Source organism: Perna viridis, chromosome 9 (genome assembly GCF_037379345.1).
Source record: "Perna viridis isolate PV_CMFRI_1.1 ecotype Kerala chromosome 9, ASM3737934v1, whole genome shotgun sequence".
NCBI lineage: Eukaryota > Metazoa > Mollusca > Bivalvia > Mytilida > Mytilidae > Perna > Perna viridis.
This window is the reverse complement of record NC_142453.1, coordinates 7881681-7902508: the sequence shown is the minus strand read 5'-3', so window position 1 is coordinate 7902508 and position 20828 is coordinate 7881681. Positions and strand designations below refer to the sequence as shown.

The 20828-nt window shown below is 32.2% G+C and overlaps 1 protein-coding gene across 1 annotated transcript; it reads right to left on the bottom strand.

The window, feature by feature from the left end:
- Positions 1–645: 645 nt before the first annotated feature.
- Positions 646–17572, bottom strand: LOC148606531 (acid-sensing ion channel 4-A-like). The gene is made up of 9 exons (XM_088546806.1): positions 17527–17572; positions 14085–14228; positions 12409–12982; positions 11326–11424; positions 7864–8008; positions 5927–5974; positions 4542–4704; positions 3268–3362; positions 646–981 (listed from the first exon to the last, which is right to left on the bottom strand). Exons 2-9 carry the CDS (start codon positions 14225–14227, stop codon positions 821–823), a joined length of 1428 nt encoding a protein of 475 aa, XP_088402932.1. The 5' UTR covers position 14228; positions 17527–17572; the 3' UTR covers positions 646–820.
- Positions 17573–20828: the final 3256 nt, after the last annotated feature.

Below are 20828 nucleotides of genomic sequence, written 5' to 3'. Positions count from 1 at the left end.
CACCTTATACACGTTTTTTGATTCTTAGACAGAGAAGCGTTATATCATGTTAGACCCAGCTAAATTCCTATAGTTAGACACAATTCAATATAATGGTAACATTAAATAAATCGTTATAAATGATCTTCACTTTTGCAAGAAAATGTCAAAAATGACAATTTATGTGGAAACTCCTAAAACCCTCTCAGGAAACAATTAGAAAATGCTGTAGCGACAATATAAAATAAACTTCACTCGATTTTTTTTATTTTCAATAAAAGGAATGAGAAAATAACAAATTTTAAAGAATGAACAACATTTTTTCTGTCAAAATAACATAATGCCAGCATGAAATTGGTTACCAATTTATTTATTTGTTTTTGGTTTCTTTTTATTTACACTACAATTCAAATAGTTGCAGTAATTGCAAACACATACTATGGAAGACAAAATCAGAGATTAACACTAATGATATAATTATATTATAAAAATAGAATGTAAAATGCTTAAAATGTCTTTTTTTTTTTGCAAGATTAAAGTTTTCCAATCAGTAGAATTTAGCATACACAAATTTATTGTTGTCATATAGTTGTTATTACTATATGAATGTGTTTGCTTGTTTTGTTTTGTTTTTGTTTGTTTATTGTTTTTTTATTAGTATTATTATTATTTTTTTTCAAATGAAACTCGAAGATAGCTTCCTAAAGCACAAACATGTACACAAGTCGTAAATATAAGTTCAAAAAGATAACCTTCCTGAAGAAAAAAAAAACTTTCTACATAAAATAAAACATGATCAAAGTAAACAATATACAGTGCTTTCTAGCAAGCACATAAAGTATTAATCCATCCCGTGTTTGTGTTCATACGGACATTTGTTTTCTATTTTCCTTTTGCTCCTGGTCAATGCAGTCATCAGAAGAAACCAGATCAATTCAATAAGGTCGACTAGAGTTAACAAACTGGCACCAATCAGAAGGCCCATTAATCCACCTAGGTTAGCTGAAAAAAAATGGCTTATGGGAACAAAAACAAAAAAGTACACATAGTAAAACGGACAAGACGAATTTCACTATGTTTTGTTAACAAGCTTTGTAAGCCTCTGTCTGAAATATTACATCGTTTTAACGTTTGATTTGTTGTTGTTATTAGATATCTAAATACAGCTATTATAATATTTCTTTTTCACATATGATGCTCTCTGTGTGTGCATAGTGTCCTTAGATTAGTTTCGTCCTGGTCAGTTGATTGATTGATTGATTGTTGGGGTTTAACGCCCGAGCAGCAATATTTCAGCTGTATTCAGGCGATGAAGATGAAGTGGATGATAAAATGAAAAATGAGATGGGACACAAGGACAATGGGGTCGACAAATTTTGATTACCACTGGAAATACGGACAGGTGGGTAGGGTCGGGCAATTTAGCCTTCTGTGGCGGAGCCCTATGGTCCCTACCCCGGGAGAATACCACAGTAGGGTTCTTTAAAGTGCAATGAACGTGGCATCTTTCCCAAAACGGTACACCACTATAGTTTGCGGTCAGGTTTTCCGTATTATAGCCTGACAACCCCAGCATGTTACACGCCAAGGGTACCCCATTCCACCTCCTGGGGCACGCAACCCAGTTGCTCTGTGGGGCTAGGGTTCTGAGCACTTTTTAGTCGCCTTTTACGACAAGCTTAGCGCTGCTGCAGGCTATTCGTTTGACACCCGGACCTGAACGGGGATCATCCTGGTCAGAAAATACTTAATATCTAATCAATTATATAATCGGTTTTTTTTTCTGCACTCAACATTGTTACGTTTGTCAGTCCGAGGTTCGCTTTACTACCGACTGTGTTTATATGTAGTTAGACACCAAATGGTAATTATAATTCTGTTTAATTTATAGAACTTTTTTTTTTATTTTTGAGGAGCTCCAAAAAGTGCTGTGTGTGTAACGTTATAAAAATAAATGAAGATTACATGACGTCTTTTTGAAATTGTAACCGATCATTTGCCGAGGTAAAATATTTCTCACATCGATCGGAGGTTGGACAAATCGAGAGAAATAAAAGAATTTGGATTTTCGTCAGCTATGACTTTGTTTAACTCCTAATCCATCAAAGATAGTTTGAATATTTGGCAAAAAAATTGATTTTTTCTATGAATATGCAGCCTATGCATTCTATCACTTACTCAAAATAGAAGTTTAATTTATGTACAAGATAATACCGGCAATCTTTTTTTAAAATGCAAGATCGATTTGCTTTTTTTTTTTTTTAATTTTATTCGATTTTAACATAAAGAGTCGCACCAAAATAACGCATTGTTTAAAATCCAAATCATACAGACAGTTTTAAAAAATGGTTTCTTGTTTTAAGTCAAAGAAAAACTGAAATATGGGTCAAAGAGTAATCAAGGGAACCAAGGTTATAGCGGTAATCAAAATAATGTAATCCAGGGACAAAGACCAGACATGGAAAACAGACATACACAACAAAGAACATAAAGTAACTAAAATCATACATACAGAGTAACAAAAGCAAATGAGCAACTCAGTCTACACTAAAAACTGGGAGCATGGACCAGGTGCACCGGTATGGTAAGCGTCCTCTGCTTTTCTAGAAACACCCGCCGAGTTGGAATGGATTGGAATGGTCGGATTGCCGTAATCATGAAGAAGTGCGACATAACTGAAATCGCACCCAACGATATGTGACGCCATACTGAAGTTACGTACCAAATATTTTAGGCTGTGATTTAAAATTGATAAAATGTGACGAAAATATTTCCCGAAACCGTCATTCACCATTTTGTAAACCGATTGGCATCCGGGCCAAAAATGGGTAGCGCCATCTTTTACGAAACAAACAACAAAAAGGGGGTTTTTGAATGCAACCATTTTTTTTACCTAACAAACAAGATTTGAATAAAAACAAAATTTTTAGGAAAACAGACACAACACTGACTGGAAAATTCAGACTTTTTGTTATAGCAAATGGATTCCTCGATCAATGATATTCATGTAGGTACAGTTGAAGAAACACGTATATGTAAGGGTTTCGTATTACCAACTTAGATTATTAATATATTATTAGGTTTAATTTCTCCTTTGTACACAAATTTAACATTTTCTATAAATTTCATCCTTTCATAAATCTTTTGCAGACAAAATTTAGTCCTGTATACAGTAGAAGATAATTGTTATTGATGTTTCTTCACTCATTTCTTTATTTCTTTATTTCAATTTTTTAATTTTAATTTTTGATGTTAGAAATTTCCATCTTATCATTAAAGAATACTTACAAAGAACGTCGATGATTGATGCGTATTTTGGGACCTGTTGGACAATACTCAGACCCAGATCTTTGAAGCAAATATTTACCACAAGATAGTTCTCTCTGAAAGTAAATTTTAATGCGTTAATGGTGGTAGAAAAACAAAAGAATAAAAATTTACAAAATATGGCAATTATATAAATACCTGATGTTGCTACTTTTTCAAGACGAGTTCATGAAAACTGGTCATATAAAAATATTGTTGATTGTTTTAATAAAAGAACATGGATAAACGCATGTTTGAATTTGTTATTTTTTTTAATACAAAATGTACATCACTCTATTTAATATACTTTTTTTATTGATTTTTTTAGTAAACATATTTTTGTACGATCGAGAATGAACTATAAACACTAAGATAAATGAGTGCACCGTTAAAAACCATGAATGACCACATAATAAAACAAGTTCGACGACTTCTGTGAATTTTATTAATTATAGAATCCGTATTGCTTGCGTCATTATAAATATGTGAATAAGGTCTTGATTTTTACTGAATACATTAGTATTTGTACAAGAACAAACAAATGATTAAACAAAACCATTTCCTTGCCAATGATTATACATCGATGTAGAATTTTTCTTTTTCTATATTACCTCCAGATTATATGGTAAATGAAGAACAATAAAAGTTAGTGGTTGTAGAGATTGAAATATAGTATTCGATTTTTGTTTAATATTTTGTAAAACTTTGATTTTTGCAAGGTCTAGAAACGACGGTAGATTTTAGAGCGGTACTATTCTAGAGTAGATAACAGTTTAAAAATGTTTTTATTTCAATTATGACACGATATTGATTGAAAAAAGGGCTGTTGAGTAAATGATTTATACAGAATGTACAGGAATGCAATGGTTTGTTCCCGTAACGCGTCATATCGATCGAAGGAGTTTGAGGGCAGCCTCAAATATGCAGGATTTATTTCGAAAACCATGCAAGTAAATTGCCAACTTCAAACCATTATTGGTAGAAGAATCACGGCACGACTAGTTTACATGGCATGCTATGTCGTAGTAGTATGTGTTGAAATGCATATGTTGAGCAACTTTCCATTTTTCTAGATTGAAAAGAAGAAACAGTAATTAGTAAAATGCAACAGTTTCCGGTAAAAATTTGTTTGAACAGTGCGAGCATTTTTATCGCGAAAGTATAACTAAGCATGCTAAAAAAACACAAAATGGAATAGTTTTCATCGGAAAAAGAACTATTATCTAACTGATACATTAATCTGTTATTGTATATACCTAAACAATTGAAATAAGTCTACTCCGTATCTTCCTTTCATTTTGTCAGCAAAAAACTGCGAAGGATATATGCTTGAGGATATCGAAACGTCGTAAACCGTTGAGGAACAAGGTACAGTACAGTCACAAATTTCAGAAAGTGTTTTATTTCTTATGATATTAGCTGAAAAACACACGTAAAAGGATCAGGGAATAGGTGAATAAACCACAAACTTCTGCCTGTCTAAATCGAATCACATACGGAAGTAAAAGGTGGGATCGGTTTAGACAGGTGAACTGTTTACCAAGGTTCAAAATATATTTAAATTAACATGATGTGACGTAGAAGTGTTTGGTATAGACTAAAGTGGTTTGGTAAGTAAAGTGGTTATAGGGTTTTTTTATGTTCACTGTTATTAGTTTTACGATTTTTTAAAATAAATTTGGTCCATTTTCGTATTTTATGTATAGTTTCACTTCATTTATGTTTGGGCCTTTTACAGCTTTCTTTATGGTATGGATTTTGCCCATCATTGAATACTGTGTGGTGACCTGTAGAAGTTTAATTGTTCGTTGCTTCTCCTGTTTTTAAATTGCTTAATGTTTCAAATATCCTATCCTTATATTTAAATGGCTACATTACATTTTGACAGCAACATAAAACGCAAGCATATTTTTTAATGCAAATGCATTGATCACATCTAGTTTACTGTTTAATTCCAAAGCATATCTTAGACCCGCGTTTACATGTCAATTTGTAGCAGGCCTGATCCTGTTTTTGAAAAAGAATTACATAACTTTACATTCGTAAAATACCATTTATACTTGTTTTAAGTCCGTAACAGATTTTTCTTACTCTTAAACTTGTTATGGCTTTGAGAAAAGAACTTGTTCAACGTGTCATAATTTTTGTTTCGTCTTTCATCTATCCCAGACTTGACTTTATACGAGCAACTCGGTGGGTATTTCTAGAAAAGCAGAGGACGCTTATCCTACCGGTGCACCTGGTCCATGCTTCCAGTTTTTAGTGGAATCCGAGCTGCTCATTTACCTTTGTTACTTTGTATGTATTTTTGGTTACTTTATGTACTTTGTTGTGTTTTTCTGTTTTCCATTTCTGGTCTTTGTCCATCGATTGCGTTCTTTCGGTTTCCGCTGGAGTTTTGGTTTTCTTGATTGCTCTGAAATAATTTTTAAATTTGTATAATTCATATTTAGGTCGTATACGGTAATGATTTTGCGTGCATGAACTACATGAATGTCACTCGTGCATCATCTACAATTATCTTGTAGATAGAAGTGTAAGGGGTGCACGTTGCAGTGGATATTTATGTGTTTTTGTTGAGTTGGCAAATCCTAGATGATGTCCAAACAGGCACAAAACTTAAATCATTACTAAAACGTACTTGCCGAAGGAACACACTGCAGCATGTCGTACAAAGAACATATTGGTTCTAAAATGAAAAAGTTTTACAGATTAATTTATCAATTGTTATGTGCAATGTTCACAGTGCTGACATGTGTCCCAAAAAATACTTCAAATTCCAATAAAAAATCAAACAGCATGGTTGTTTTAATGACTATGTTTCACATCCCCACAAAACAAAGAAGAGCAACTCCATTTTAGATTATGGTGTTTAATTGACTTATAGAAATACGAAAATATTTCTCTTTGGTTTATCTAAACCTATTGTTGTTGATAATAATTAATTTTTCATCATTTATTTGTGTTTAATATTAAAATATGTCATGTTTTAAAAATGTTGCTTAGTTAGCACAATTGTATATTAAAAATGTTAAAAAATTGAAGTAAATATTATTCGGAGCAGTTTTGATACAAAAAATCAAATGATTATTGATAACATTTGACATTATGATAAGTAATACGCCGTACCATATAATGAAATATATTATTTTATCAAGAGGCTGTCCATTAAAGACCCAAATTTCAGAGAATGGAAAATGCCATGTATTCTTTTCATAACATTGTGAAATGCTAAATATGAAACGAATTACAGACTTAAAAAAGAACTGTTAAAAGTAAAATAAAAGGGAAATACCTCTTTGACCCATTCATAGATTAGATTATTTGATAGGGAACGTGGAACATATATTCTGGGTCATCCTTTTTTTAATACAGAAACAATTTCTGTTCTTCCTGTCATCATTATGGGTTAGACATTGAATTGGAATACATATTTTGGTAGGATAAAATTTACCCTGTTGCTGCTATATTATAGGATCTGCCTGGTTTCTACATAGAGGGTCTCTTACAATCTACCATGAAAATCATAGAAAATTGAAGATTGCCTTTACAAGTTTTTACTTATATGTGTTTATACTAATACAAAGTAGTGTTACTAATATGATTTACAAGAATGCCAATTCAAGGTCATTTCTTCAAATGTTTACATTCTATTGGTCAAACATTGCGAAATTGATCTTAAATATAATGTTTTAGATATTGACCATTTTGACTTCTTCAAGACTAAAATATGTTCGGTTGGTTCATTTTCTTTGGTTGTTATTTACCGATGAATCGATTAAACACCCTTCAATGTTCTGGTTTAACCCACAATTTCTTTCCGAAATACTTGAAAAAGCCGGAATCACTACGCTTGTTTCGAATTTTCCGGCATTTACCTTATTATTTCCAGTTTTAGATTTTTAGATTAATTAGGTTTAGACAAGGTATTCGGTTTTAAAGGGTTTCAAATGGATTTTAAAAGGTGTAAAGGATATACAAAAAAGTCTGGTTTACACAGGTTTTAAGAGTTTTCAGAGTTCGATTTATACAGGTTTAAGGATTTTTCAGAGTTCGGTTTACACAGGTTTTATAATTTTTAGTCTGGTTTACACAGGTTTTATGAGTTTTCAGTCTGGTTTACACAGGTTTTAGGAGTTTTCAGAGTTTGGTTTATGCAGGTTTTACTGTTCAATGAGCGAAATACATTTTAAGGCCAAAACAGATATGTTTCCTACTTCACTACTTACCTTATCTTCTTGTACTTACCCGAAACATTTCATAGCAAATATGGCTCAAGTACCATTATAGTTTACATTAGTTATCCATAAACTGAATGTAAAATGTTTTTTATTAATGAAATAATTTTCTACCTACCTTAGTTCGTAAATTTATTATTATTGTTTTTAATTTATTTATTTTTTTATGTTTCCTTTACTACATGTTTTCGCCTCAGGAATGGGATATGAATGAATGGGATCAATGGTGAGTTGAAGACCTTTAATCATTAAAGAACTATAATAGACTCATCGTTGTTTATATTCACCCATCTTCATTATCATATCTAATTTATTTTTGAGTTTAGGTTAATCAAATTACCCATGTTCAATGATCCATCTGTACAACCACATGTTTTCTGAATTTCTTTTTGATAACACAGCTGTAGACATAACTTATAATCCATAGCTGATTCTTTACAGTAGGATCCATCACTAAGTCGATAGGGGAATGGTTGGTATTGAGTCTTTATTTGAAATGAAAGAAAACAACATGAACAGTATATTCATCCGCCTGATAACATTTAAGCTGATGACTAATGTGCTGTGCTGTTATAAACTTTTTCAGTTTGTTTGCGAGGAATTGTCAACGTACTGTTTCTGTTCATGAACTACTCTAGTTTTGTTTTGTTTTGGTTTGTGTTAGTTTGTTTGTTTGTTTTGTTTTGGTTTGTGTTAGTTTGTTTGTTTGTTTGTTTTTGGGATTGGGTTTTGTGTGTTTATTGCTTTCTCATTGTTTTGGCGAACTGGTTAACATCTGTTTCAGACCTTTCGGTGGCCAATGAAGGTATTTTTTAAGATGTAACTGTAACTGAAGTTCATTAGTTCCGGTTCGTGCAGACCCGGTTGTCAAAAGCCTGCAGTAGCCAGCAGGTCATCGTAAAAGGAAACTAAATAGTGCTCAGAATCATGACCGCGGATTAGAGCGCTCTGCTCACAGAGCAACTGGTTGTGTGCTCCAAACTTGGAGTGGGTTATCCCTGGTAATGTACATGTTGGGGTTGTAAGGCCATAATACAAACAACCTGACCATAAACCATAGCGGTGCACCGTGCCACGTTCCTCGCTGGTAAAAGAACCCTGCTGTGGTTTTTTTTACAGGAGAAGGACCATCGACTCCGCTGTAGGAGGCTAAATTTTCTGACCCTACCCTTTTCTATAAATTTCCAAATGCAATCCAAACTCATGTGTTTCACCATATAAATATTAAAAAGTATGTATAAAATGTAATCAAATTCATCAAAAAACAAATTTTTTCGAAGAGGACTTATTTTCTTAATTTTGCGATGATAAAAGAAAAATATGTAGACCCTGTGGAAAAAAATTCATTAAATGAAACAATTAATAATGCACCCAAAGCATTTAAATCAATCTGAGACAGTACGGAATGAAAATAGGTTTTTTGACACTAGATACTGACTTAACTTAATATTAATCTTTTTCTCGTGTTATCCTCTGGGACGGAATAAATGATTGAGACTGTAGAATATACAATTTACAAATAATCACTTGCATCCCTTGCTAACAGCAATTGTTATGTAAAAGTAAAAGTTATCGATTGGCCCGTAGTTAGTAAAAAAGTGACTAACTGACGTCCTGGAAACAGGAAACCATCAGCATGAATGCCATTCATCAATTCGACAAAATGGGAAAGGCTATAAAAGAAATATGCTTTAAATGAAATTGGTTAGATACATTTTCTTGCCTGTTTCTACAGCCATTGAAGACACGGCATGTGTTAAAGATATTTCCATTATGGTATAAATTAAGATAGTAATCAAGGGAACCAAGATTCATGCGGACAAGAAGTCCGTGTAGTTTCGTAAATGTTTGTAAATGGATCGCAAGTGTAAATCAATATATGAGGCTGTTTGTAATGTATTGTATATAATTTTTTGTGGTAGATGTGATGTTTAAAATATATAGTATATAGCGACACTGTGATCAAATGATCAGTGTGCATTCTTTTTTATCGGATCAGCTTAACAATCAGCCTCATTGGAGAGAATAAATAGGTCCGTGGGTAGCGGATCGAGCTTCGTTTGTTCCCATTGAAATGCCGACCGTCTGTTGTAATGAATGTTCACAACACTGAAAAGAAATGTCGTCGATAAAAAATTTTGACTTCATCCTCTTTGTTTGTGTAGTGTAAAGACAATGTTTTATGCTTTGGAGTCGAAGTTGTAACTGAATATGGCGAATAGAAGTATAAAAGGTAGAAAAGCATAGGTCTTAATGCTATCATATTCCAATAATAATCTTGAATTGAGGGTTTCCAGAAGATCTTTCAGGGTCAACATCGAATTAATATCACTACGGTAGTAACAAGTGTCATTGTGAGACCGAAAACCCTCTTTGACAGCTATAAGTATGGAAATTATCGGTATGGAAGAATCTTATTGGTCTTAGAAAAAATAATAAGACGCCACAAAAAGCATTCAAGCGGCTCAATGAAGTGTAACTTCAGAAGGAAGTTTGCCTAAATTACAACCAAGAAACAATTCAGATCTAGCAAATGCTTTCATTATTACCTAGTTTATCGTATGTGAAAAAAAGATAAGTTGTTTCTTGAGTGCGGACATACTTTTCTAGATAAATGTGTCTTAAAAGGCAACAAAATTTAGAACTTGCCTCGTTTTTAGTAAATACCATTCTGTGTAAGAATCAGGCAATGTGTGGCACATCATATTCCTCAAATATATTCAGTACATCTAGATAACAACTGAAAAGTTATTTAAATTTATCATGAAACATCTGTGACGTAGATACTTTTTGACTGCTTATATAAGGAAAGGTGCGGGAAAATTTTCAACCAAATTTGACCTATCAGTATCTTACAAAGACAAGTTTTACAAACATTTTGATGGTTATTTCTGGAGGTTATCGGGTATAAATACTTGGTTAATGTAATAAAATTTCTGTGTTTTTTTCTTTATGTGCCACACCTTATGCACATTTTGCCTGATTCTTAGATGGAGAAGTACTTAAATGACTTATAATTAATGCACCTTTGTGACGTCATTACAATGATCGGAAACTGAAAAACTTTCATTTTTCAAATATATAGATATCTTATTGTCTTGCAAAAAATATGTTGATATTTTGAGTCTTTACCATAGGATTATGCGCCAACATGAGGACATATCCATGTAATATTTTAAGGTATATCATCAATTATCAGATTCTGATACGGATCATGCAAAGGCTCGATTGTAGGGTACACATGCAATATGAGTTAGGCACAGCCTACAACTAAGCATTGTATGTATACATATTTTTTCTAACATTGCTTAAACCATTGTAAAAAGGGACGATAGATGAATGGGTCGTGATAGAATAGGTGAACGGTTGCCATAAAAACGATAAAGCGTACCGGATAAAGATACTGTTAATATTTTTTCTTTATTAATGAACTGAAAATCATAAATTTAAATTCAGTTCCAAGACCCATTTCTTTGAACCTATCGAATACCTATTACGGATGGCTTGACGTATCCCCTTGGCGTCGATCGAATGTAATCCTCGGTATGAGGTGGTCATTTGTCTGCTTCGAATTCGGTGCATTCCTTAATGTTTGTATGTAGGCAAATAAATACCGACGCGTCAACAGTGGGATGATTCAAATACATCTAAATCCCAAAACACTGCTTAATTGTGAACACATAAAACAGAGACGTATTTCTTTTTCAAAAGTACATTCATGTTCAGAACCTTACTTACATAAATCTTATTTAAGCAAGCAGTAAGAGAAACCAATGAAATAATGAAAATAAAAATGCATTACCATTGTTTCTGAAATTTCAACGTACGACATCTTTCCTGGTTCTAGGAAAACACCTTCGTGAAGCATATCTGGTAACGTGTCGGGTCGGTGCACATGTACCTTAAATTATATCAATATATTAATCAATTTTATGTCACGGTTAGCTAAACTATACTCGTTATGTATTATCTTTATATTAACAATGCTGTTTTTAGTTTAGTTTCCCCCTAGATTACAATAGACGTGTTTGAATTCGCGATAATCACGACTATAAACCTCCCATGAACATTAGGTTCGTGAATAAAAATGCTTGAATAAGGTATTGCCTTAGCATGTGTATTATGAGGTGCTCCGAGGTCTCAAGTCAAGTTATCATTGGTTTTGAAATAAAACAATCATCATTGCACAAAACGGTAAATATTTGATTTAGTCATCGTGTCTACGTTACTTGAGAAGAGTTAAAAACGTAACAAAATCTGACAAATAAACCTTTCAGCCGCTTTAATATGTAACAATCGCTTTTTAATTATTTTTGCTTTCACAAGTCATGATCACTTCTAAGTTGTTTCCAGTGTTATTGCCTTTCTTGATTTAATGAGGCAGTGCGTTAAGTATTGAGTAAGTCAGGTATCGTAGGTGTTTATCTATTCATAGAATTCAGACACTATCTGTTGTAGAGACAATTCTTGGTGCAGGAAAAAACATACCGAACAACCAATGATTTTTTTTTATTGTTTTGTTGTTTTTGTTTTTATTTTGCTCTTTTGTTTCATTTTGTTTTGTTTCGTTTGTCCTTTTTCGTCTTCAAATGTATTTTTTACTTCACTATAGTCCTTTTTGTTCATACTTTCATCTATCACTTAAGTGAACCAATACCAGAACGATAACTCTTTCAAAGTTCCAATAGCATGTTCAATCTACATTTTTCAAAATTGAATCAAATGTAGGTCTGGTTATGTGGTCTGTAATTGTGTCTGAATATGAAATTAAAGTGAATGTGATGGTATAGTTTTTACATGCATCACCTCATGCCTGATTTTTATGATGACTGATACTTCAAATTTTTGAAAAATCGAAAATGCCTTTATCATGGTGCAGACATACCTTTGCTCCTGCTGTTGTAATGTAACCTGAATATGTGTAATCACTCTGATTAATGTTTAGATGAAGAATCAGATTGTTCTCTTGGCCATATTCCTTCGTGGTGAAAGTACCATTTAAATTGAAAGAATGGCAAACGCCAATGTTTGTAATCAAAGTTGTCAATACTCGAGAAACATTCATAGAGATACCGTCAAATATAGCCTGTTTAATCAGTTGTTCAGTTGATGTTGCTTGTTGTAAAAGGTTTTCTCTTGTTCTTTGATTAAAAAAATTATTCGTGGAATAAAATGGGTCATTCCAGTTTACTTCCGGTGCACTGATAATTCCGGTTTGGTCAGTTTTTGAAAAAACAGAAAAGTAATATTCATCATATCGAGGGTCATCAGCATATGGCACTTTTGCCTTGCTTTCGGTGCCAAAATTGCATATTGTTACTGTAGGGAACGTTATGAAACTTCTCTTCCTCACCTCAAATTTAGTTAATGTCGGATATTCATAATAGGTAATTATTTCTTTAACTATAGTAAATAGCAATGTTATCATTGCAATGATGATAATAACTGTCCAAATGATCCTGTGTAATTGTAAAAAGAAACGATTAAAACAGGTTATACCAAATACAAGGAGCATATCGTAAAGGTATATAGAAATATGCCTTGTCCGTGTCTAAAAGTTTTTGATAGAGTATAAAAATTATCAGTTCATTATTGTTAGAAGTTTGAAGTTAAACCATGTATAGTTAAATACAAACACTGATATAAGAAGACCCCCATTAAGGTGCAGATAAGTAGCGTAATATTTCTTATGAAAATGTAATGGATTTTTTTTCAAATGATACATACAAAAAATGTTTCAATTTTGAAATAAGAAAGAAGGTGTGATGAATATGTTTTTTGTTGAGGAAAGTTTTAGTTCCTTTCATATTCTTGACAAAATCACGTAATAAAATGCCAATTAAAGTCACAGTTTTCTAAAAATTAAGTTCTGTGATTTCGGTATTGATTTTGAGGGTGGGGGTCTTATACACATGATGCACAAACAGTTTGTGACTGCAAATGTGTTATATAGGTTACATTTACTGCAGTCAGTCTGAATAACGAACTTTTATTCGGAAAAATGTAGACTTTTGGTTAATTCATATGGATACAGAACTTTAGCACAAAAGTATTATAGTAAACGCTTGGGTCTAAAATTTTCATCACCTTTTTCCACGGTTTATCTTTGTCACGTGCCATTAAGATTTACTTAATGTTTAATTCCAAAACTGTTATAAATGATATGTATGATATCTAAGCTTTTAATGAATAATTCATTCAAAAACAAGTCAGGTCCATATGATATCCGCGTTACATAGTAAATGTTATACCAGAAATCCGCTCAATGTTGTTAAAGTCGTCATCATGTGAGGGAGAACACTGAGTTTCCGTTATCTTAATTTGATGACTCAGTATATATGCTCAATTTAACTACACTGTGATCAGATCAAAAACTTATGTGTCTTCACTTGTAGATTTTAATCATTGTGATATAGTTTATTTTCTTCTTTCACTTTCAGTAAATAAGAACCAGAATCCATTCTTTAGAAAGAATAATTTTGTGATCTCTAAAACAAAATCTGTCATATGCTCTACTTCTGTGATTTTCCATAGACCCCCTCTCAAGTTCTAACTACTAACCTTCTTACTAGGCCACTATTTTCAAATTTATTAAAGCCATGCGCACCACATTCGTTTATAAACTGTTTCAAGTAAAAAGCTGCATTTGGCGAAACTGCTTTTCTGACCTCATCAGTTGGTTTATTGTCGTCAACGGATGCCATTCTAAAAGTGTGGATAAAATAAATAATTACAAGTTATATTTACGAGGTTTGCCGTTATGTTGTATGTACTTTTTCACTGTGAGGTAAATGGCATATTTATTTAAAAGAAACATACAGATAATCAAAATAAACTGCTCTCCCAAAAGTAGAACTGAAATTATCCGGATATTCCTAAGTATATATAGTACGAATGGTACAGTACTTGCATTGGGTAAACGTTTCATTCCATGGTATATGGGGGTCGTGATTTTAAATGGGGAGGATGGGGAAATAGGTATTGAAATTATCAATTAATTTATATGTTGAAGAATCTCAATTTGATAATGTAAATATTGGATAAAGTAAAATGCAGTGGGGATTCTACTGAGAGGTTGGGATTTTCTAATGGGAATTTTCTGGTAATGGTAAATGGTGTGAACTGGAAGTTCAAGAGCTGTAAAGCAGCAGCTGTCATAAAGCAATGTTCGGCCCTAGCAACCCTCCTTTTTTATTGTTTATTATTATTATTATTATCAATATTATTATTATTATTATTATTTTGTTTTTTTTTTTTTTGTTTTTTTTTTTTTTGGTTTTTATGCTTGTTTAAAATCCGTAAACATAAAATCAAAGAAATACACAAGGGATGTTTTTTAAGAAGAAAAATATTTTACTTTTACAAGAAAAACTTTAAAATTCAATTAAACATTGCAGACGCCTGAACAGTTGTCCGTAAAGACGAACGTTCGGTAATTTGGATATGCACAAAACCTCATTTGGGTAAAAAATATCTGAAATCGAATATCAACTTAAAATACGTGCATACCAGGATTTGTAAAATCAATGACAGTGATATTTTTTTATCACGTAAAAAGCTGCATTTGGTGAAACTGCTTCTCTGACATCACCAGTTTGTTTATTGTCGCTAACGTTTGGTATTTTGCTTCGCAACCACTTGATGATGCCACTGTTTTCTGATCAAAGATCACAAAAGGTATTCACCAGTCTAGTTACCAGATTTATATCATGGATTATTAACCGAAATAAGAAGTATTGTAAATATCAAAAGTGCTTAAATGTTGAGGCCCCCTTTCATATATTTCACTTGGTAGATATTTTGGTGCGGAGCTAGTAAAAGTTTATTTATAATACCAAACAATTATTCCAATGCAATCCTTTGGGGATAGTAATGTCCAAAGATGACGCATTTCTCTTCGAAGTACACGCTAATTTGACTGGTAAATACATTTTTGTAAAAAACCTACAATAATTATCGATAAGGTATTTTAAGTTGAATTTCATTATGAATATCCACTTTGTTCTAAAGAACCTAAAGTTCACTGGCCAATTTTTGATTTTTTTCTTTTCGGAAGGATTTCCATTTACCTTCGACGAATTTGTCTCTTGGGAGCTGCAACCAAACATTTTAAATTTTCTTTGAGCATGGTACTTCTTTTTTGTTATGTATTAATGTAAATGTTTGCGTTTTCCTTTAATGAAATGAGGTGGTTCCTCCTTATACGTTTAATCTTGTGTTGCAACTTAGTAAATGGTGTATCATAGCTCAGGACAGCTCAACTAGATGTTGTAATGTAGGATAGAGGATCAAATTAACGATACATAAAATCATACATGACGAAACTTTATTTTGTACTATGCATCTTGAAATATCTCTATATTAAAACTACGAGGAGGAATTAACCGACCAGCGAAACATACATTTGTGTATAAAGCCAAAATGACCCAGTGGTCTGGGGCGCTGAATTTGGTGCGGCAGTTGGTGTTTCCATAGATGTTATAGTATTACTTGGAGGGAACAACTAAAAACTTGATTCGCAAATTTTACATTGCTTAAATCTTTGAGAACACATTTAAATGATATTTTAGCTTTTTATCTTGTCGATGGACTTTTCCTGCGACCTATATAATTTTCATATGCTGAACGAGAAAGGGTTTGCCCTTACAAAGTTTTTTTTTTCAAAAATTTATATATATATCAAAATCTTGCATTTCAGTTAAAATATAAAAAAAAAAACATTTTACATGTCATATTTCACTTTTTGGCAATTTTGCTTTAATTTTGAACAAAACTTATTGCTAACTAATAAACATTTCAACTAAAAACGTGTGGAAGTATAATATTGTCCGTTATCAATCGCAGCAACGATGCATAATGCAAAATATTTAAATCTTAATATAAAAACACTATGCTCTTTATGGTATTCATATATTTGTTTACCAGCATTAGACATTGTTATGGTTATTCAACGTGCTATATAGCACCAATCAAATCCCTTCTGGTTATGTACTATATGAGTGTACCTACAGTACACCTATACAAAGTTTCTGTCAAAAGTTCAAATTGCTCTGATAAGGCAAGACTGTTTCAAAAAGGTTTTGACGGTCCTATGAATGCATATACGAATATATCAATAGGGTAATTTTATTAAGAAAAGCTGTTTGTGCGCTATATGTAGCCTTTTAGGTGATGCTAACGTTCTTATGATTTATCACATCTATCCGTAAGTATCAGTTTCAACAAATCCAGTGTTGGAAAGATCAGATGATTGCCATTCAAATAAAGCATACGTAAGTGAAATTATATTGTCAAATCGGTGGGTTTTTTTACATGCCTCTTTTTGATTTTTCACACTTTGCCTGATACCTACAAAAGCTTTCACTAAAACCAAGAATAGATTCTGGTCTTCGTTTGATATAATCTAGGTCCATATATAAGTATTGACTTCGTTAAAAGTCAATAATTGATAAATATTCAACAAGAAAGTCTGTATAACAAATGACAAGATCAGAGTTTAACTCAGAAAACTGGAAACCACTCAAATGGTCCTGATATGGAAAAGCATTTTTGATTGGAATAAAATTTAGGTCGTCAAAATATTAGCAGTCATCAAACATGATAGTCTGAAATCGAATCCCATGTTATAGACTCCCTATTTAAAGCTTCTGTCAAACCACTATGTGGCTGTGATAAGTGCAGTAATTACATAAAATGTGGACGGACATGACCACTACATAACTCCTACAAAGCTAGTGTTTAATTACTAGTACTAGCTTCTGGGTCATCAAATTTTTTTTGTTAAACACCTCCTTTAAATTGTCTACGTCATTTATAGCCATTTTAGTAGAAAAGTTTTTTTTTTTAATTTTTGTTTTATTTTTTTATTATGCATTTCTTTTCAATTGTCTGATATCACATTTATTTTTAATCCAGCTTTTTTATTTTGTTTTATTACTTGGAACATGAACTTTGATGAGCCATAAAAGTTAATCATGAATACTGTAGATATACGAACACTTACTGACAGAAAGTCTTTTACAGACTTGTTACAAGGCAACGGAGCACTGAAATAGAAACATTTGCAAATAAAAAAAAACCAATAAAAATTAAATTTAAATTAAAAATCCATGATCCTTAGTGCAAATATTTTTCTCTTAATTACCATTAGGATTACAGTATCATTGGAAGCTATATCCTTAGGTTAACAAATTATCAGGTAGGTTATGGGGAATTTTTCGATGGAATAATGGGGAATGGAGAATGGTAAATGATGCATGTATATATTGTTTTTTTTTTTTTTTTTGCTGTTGTTTTGTTTTTTTTGGGGTTTTTTTTAGGTTTTTTTCTGTAAAAACTTAGTGCAAAAAAGATGAAATCGGCTGACTTACCTGTGTCTGATTGATGAGTCTATGATAAAAGCTTTGTCATAAAATCAATTACATCGTGTTTTATTTTTAGAACTGTTTGAATTAAATGCAATAAACCTGAACAGTAAATTGACAATTCCTTTAAATTTTTAAAATTCATTGAAGCTTTTCTACAGTTAATGTTTTTTTTTCAGTAATTTCTATGTATAATTAATGAAACATATCATTAGCCGCTAATTTCCAAGAATTTATGGACGTGTAATCGGACATTTCACTCATGAAACTAATAAAAGTCCACTGATAATTATATTCTTTTAAAATTGTTTTTTTAGTATGAGTAGTATACAGCAGATAATACTATTCATTATATAGACAGCAATAATTTAGCGAATGTCCCCGTTCTAAAAAAAAAAGATAATTCACACTGTGAAATAAATTGGGTAATTTCCATCCCGCACTTTCCCCCGCCAAAATGTCACAACACGAATATCAATCCGCTGTTCACAAAATTTTAAATTTTGTTGAAAATAGAAACGTATAATTAGGGAAATCTATATAATATATACGATAATCAATTGCTTATCGTGAATAACAAAAATATGACCCTTCGTGCCAAGAACGCATCAAGATTTAACTCGTGCGAGTAACAAGTTGACTCTAGACGTTCTACAGCACGCGTGATCATAATTTGATTGTTCACTCTTTTCAATTCACACGTTTAATTGGTCCTATTTTGGTCGAAGCGTTGGTAGTCATGTTTCAATTTGACAATGTACATATTTGATACAAAATATTCAATAAGGATTCTATGGGGAATGGAAATTTTTCAAAGCGGAATGGAGATGGGGACAATTGGGAAAGACGGTATGGTAAATGGAGTAATAGGGAAGTTTATTCCATTCAAGAGCTGTAGTTACTTAAGTCGTCGATCGGAGTTGATTTTTTACACAAAAAATATCTAAATATTATGTTCATTCGTCAGAAATTTACATTTAAACAAATCCGCTGCTTGCCACTCACAGTACTAATGTTTGATATGCGTCATAAGATAAACGCACTCGTAAGGACTTTAGCTTTAACTAGTCATTGCTATATTTTCTTAACCAAAATCAATATATGAATTCGAATTCATTTATCAAACATGAACCATTAATCAGAAACAGTTATTCGTGTAAGCATTTATTTGTTGCTGTCTTTCTAAATAAATATAAATTTAGTGCAAAAAAAGATGAAATTAGCTGTCTTACCTGTGTCTGATGCACAATAATCTTGTCCACAACTCTTCTGATTTTTATCTAGTGACATAAAAAGTTGATTTGTTAATGAGTCCAATGATTGGTGAATCTATGATAAAAGCTTTGTCATAAAATCAATTACATTATTATATATTCTTATAGCTGTTTGAATTAAGTGCAATAATTCTGAAGGATGATAATTAATGAGACGTGTAATACATATCATTGGCCCTGATTAATTATAGTATAAAACACTGCTTTTCCAGACTTTAAAGGTGTCGTGTAAATCGGATATTTCACTCACAAAACTAATAAAGGTCTACGTATAATTATATTCTTTCTAAATTTTGGTTGGTTTTAGTATGAGTAGTATACAGCAGATAGTACGTTTCACGCTTTAATCGACCATTTCTTTTGTCGTAACGATAGTAACCATGCTTGTTTACGAAATGTACATATAAAATAAACGTTTTTGCTGAGACCGGAAATGAGGAACAACCAATATAATTCACGAAAAAGACATATACTAATTAGATTGAAATTATTCCTTCATCAGTGTGTTGTGTTATGATCGACGATCCTGTATACGCTTTGGTTTATTAATGCAAACAAAGTATATGCTTATTGAAGCTACTCGAAAGAGTAGACGCTGATGCATTTCTTCATAATTCCAATCTAGTAAGCATATGCCTTTTGCGTGCATTATGACTGGTTTTACGACATCGGCGATGACAGACTTTAGAACTGTGTTAATTCCCTATACGTATTGCAAACAAGATGGCTGACATAGCTTCCATAAGAATTAGAACCAGTTAAAGGCTTGAAACGGTATAACATGATTTATTCCGTTCATTTTCGGCATTGTATATTCAAAATAAAAAATTATTTTTAAAATGTAGTTATCAGTAGTCCGTATTTACGTCGAATATTGAAACCGAAAACCCTGTCACGTTGTAAGTTGAATGCGGTCATTTGCAATGTCAATTTTGGGTTTCAATTTCACATTTCAATTTTCTTTCGGTATTTTGTTAGTTTTCAGGGCTGATGTGTGTTATGTAATGAATTCTTAAGCGTGACGAGGAAATAATATCGTAGGATCAGTCGACTATTTTACTCCATATATACAATAAACTACTAGACTTATTATGTATCGCAATGAGTTATTCGATTCTCATGGTAGATTATTTTCGGTATAGATTCCGGATATTAAATTAAACATTGTCGTTATTTTTAAAAGTATTTTTTTCATTCACTGCATTCTTCGTTAAGGAGGTAGACCTAGGTTTAGGGACATAATTCATGAAATCCGTGATATGTTTGTATCATATTCAATTTCACCAAAGACTTTCAAGCTTTCGTTTGAAGCAGAATAAAATGAATCAAAGTTAATTAGATGCTTACTTAAGATTGATGTAAAATGTTGAACACAAACGTTCCAATGATTTTTAAGAGTTGTGTCCATTACCCTAGGTCTACCTCCTTAAAATGGTATCTCTTGGAAAAAGTACACCTTCAAAGACACACTCCCCAACTTTAGCGTACGGTAAAAAAAATAAACCAAGTTTCCCGAATCCACAATAAAAGCCTTCAATAGGGTATATCTGAAAACCGTTTCTCAAAGCTCATGTTACTTAAACAAAACGTAGCGGAGAATACCGGAGTCAGTAGTAAGATACGTCAAAATCCCCAAAACATGGCCTCAACGTTAACAAATGCAACAA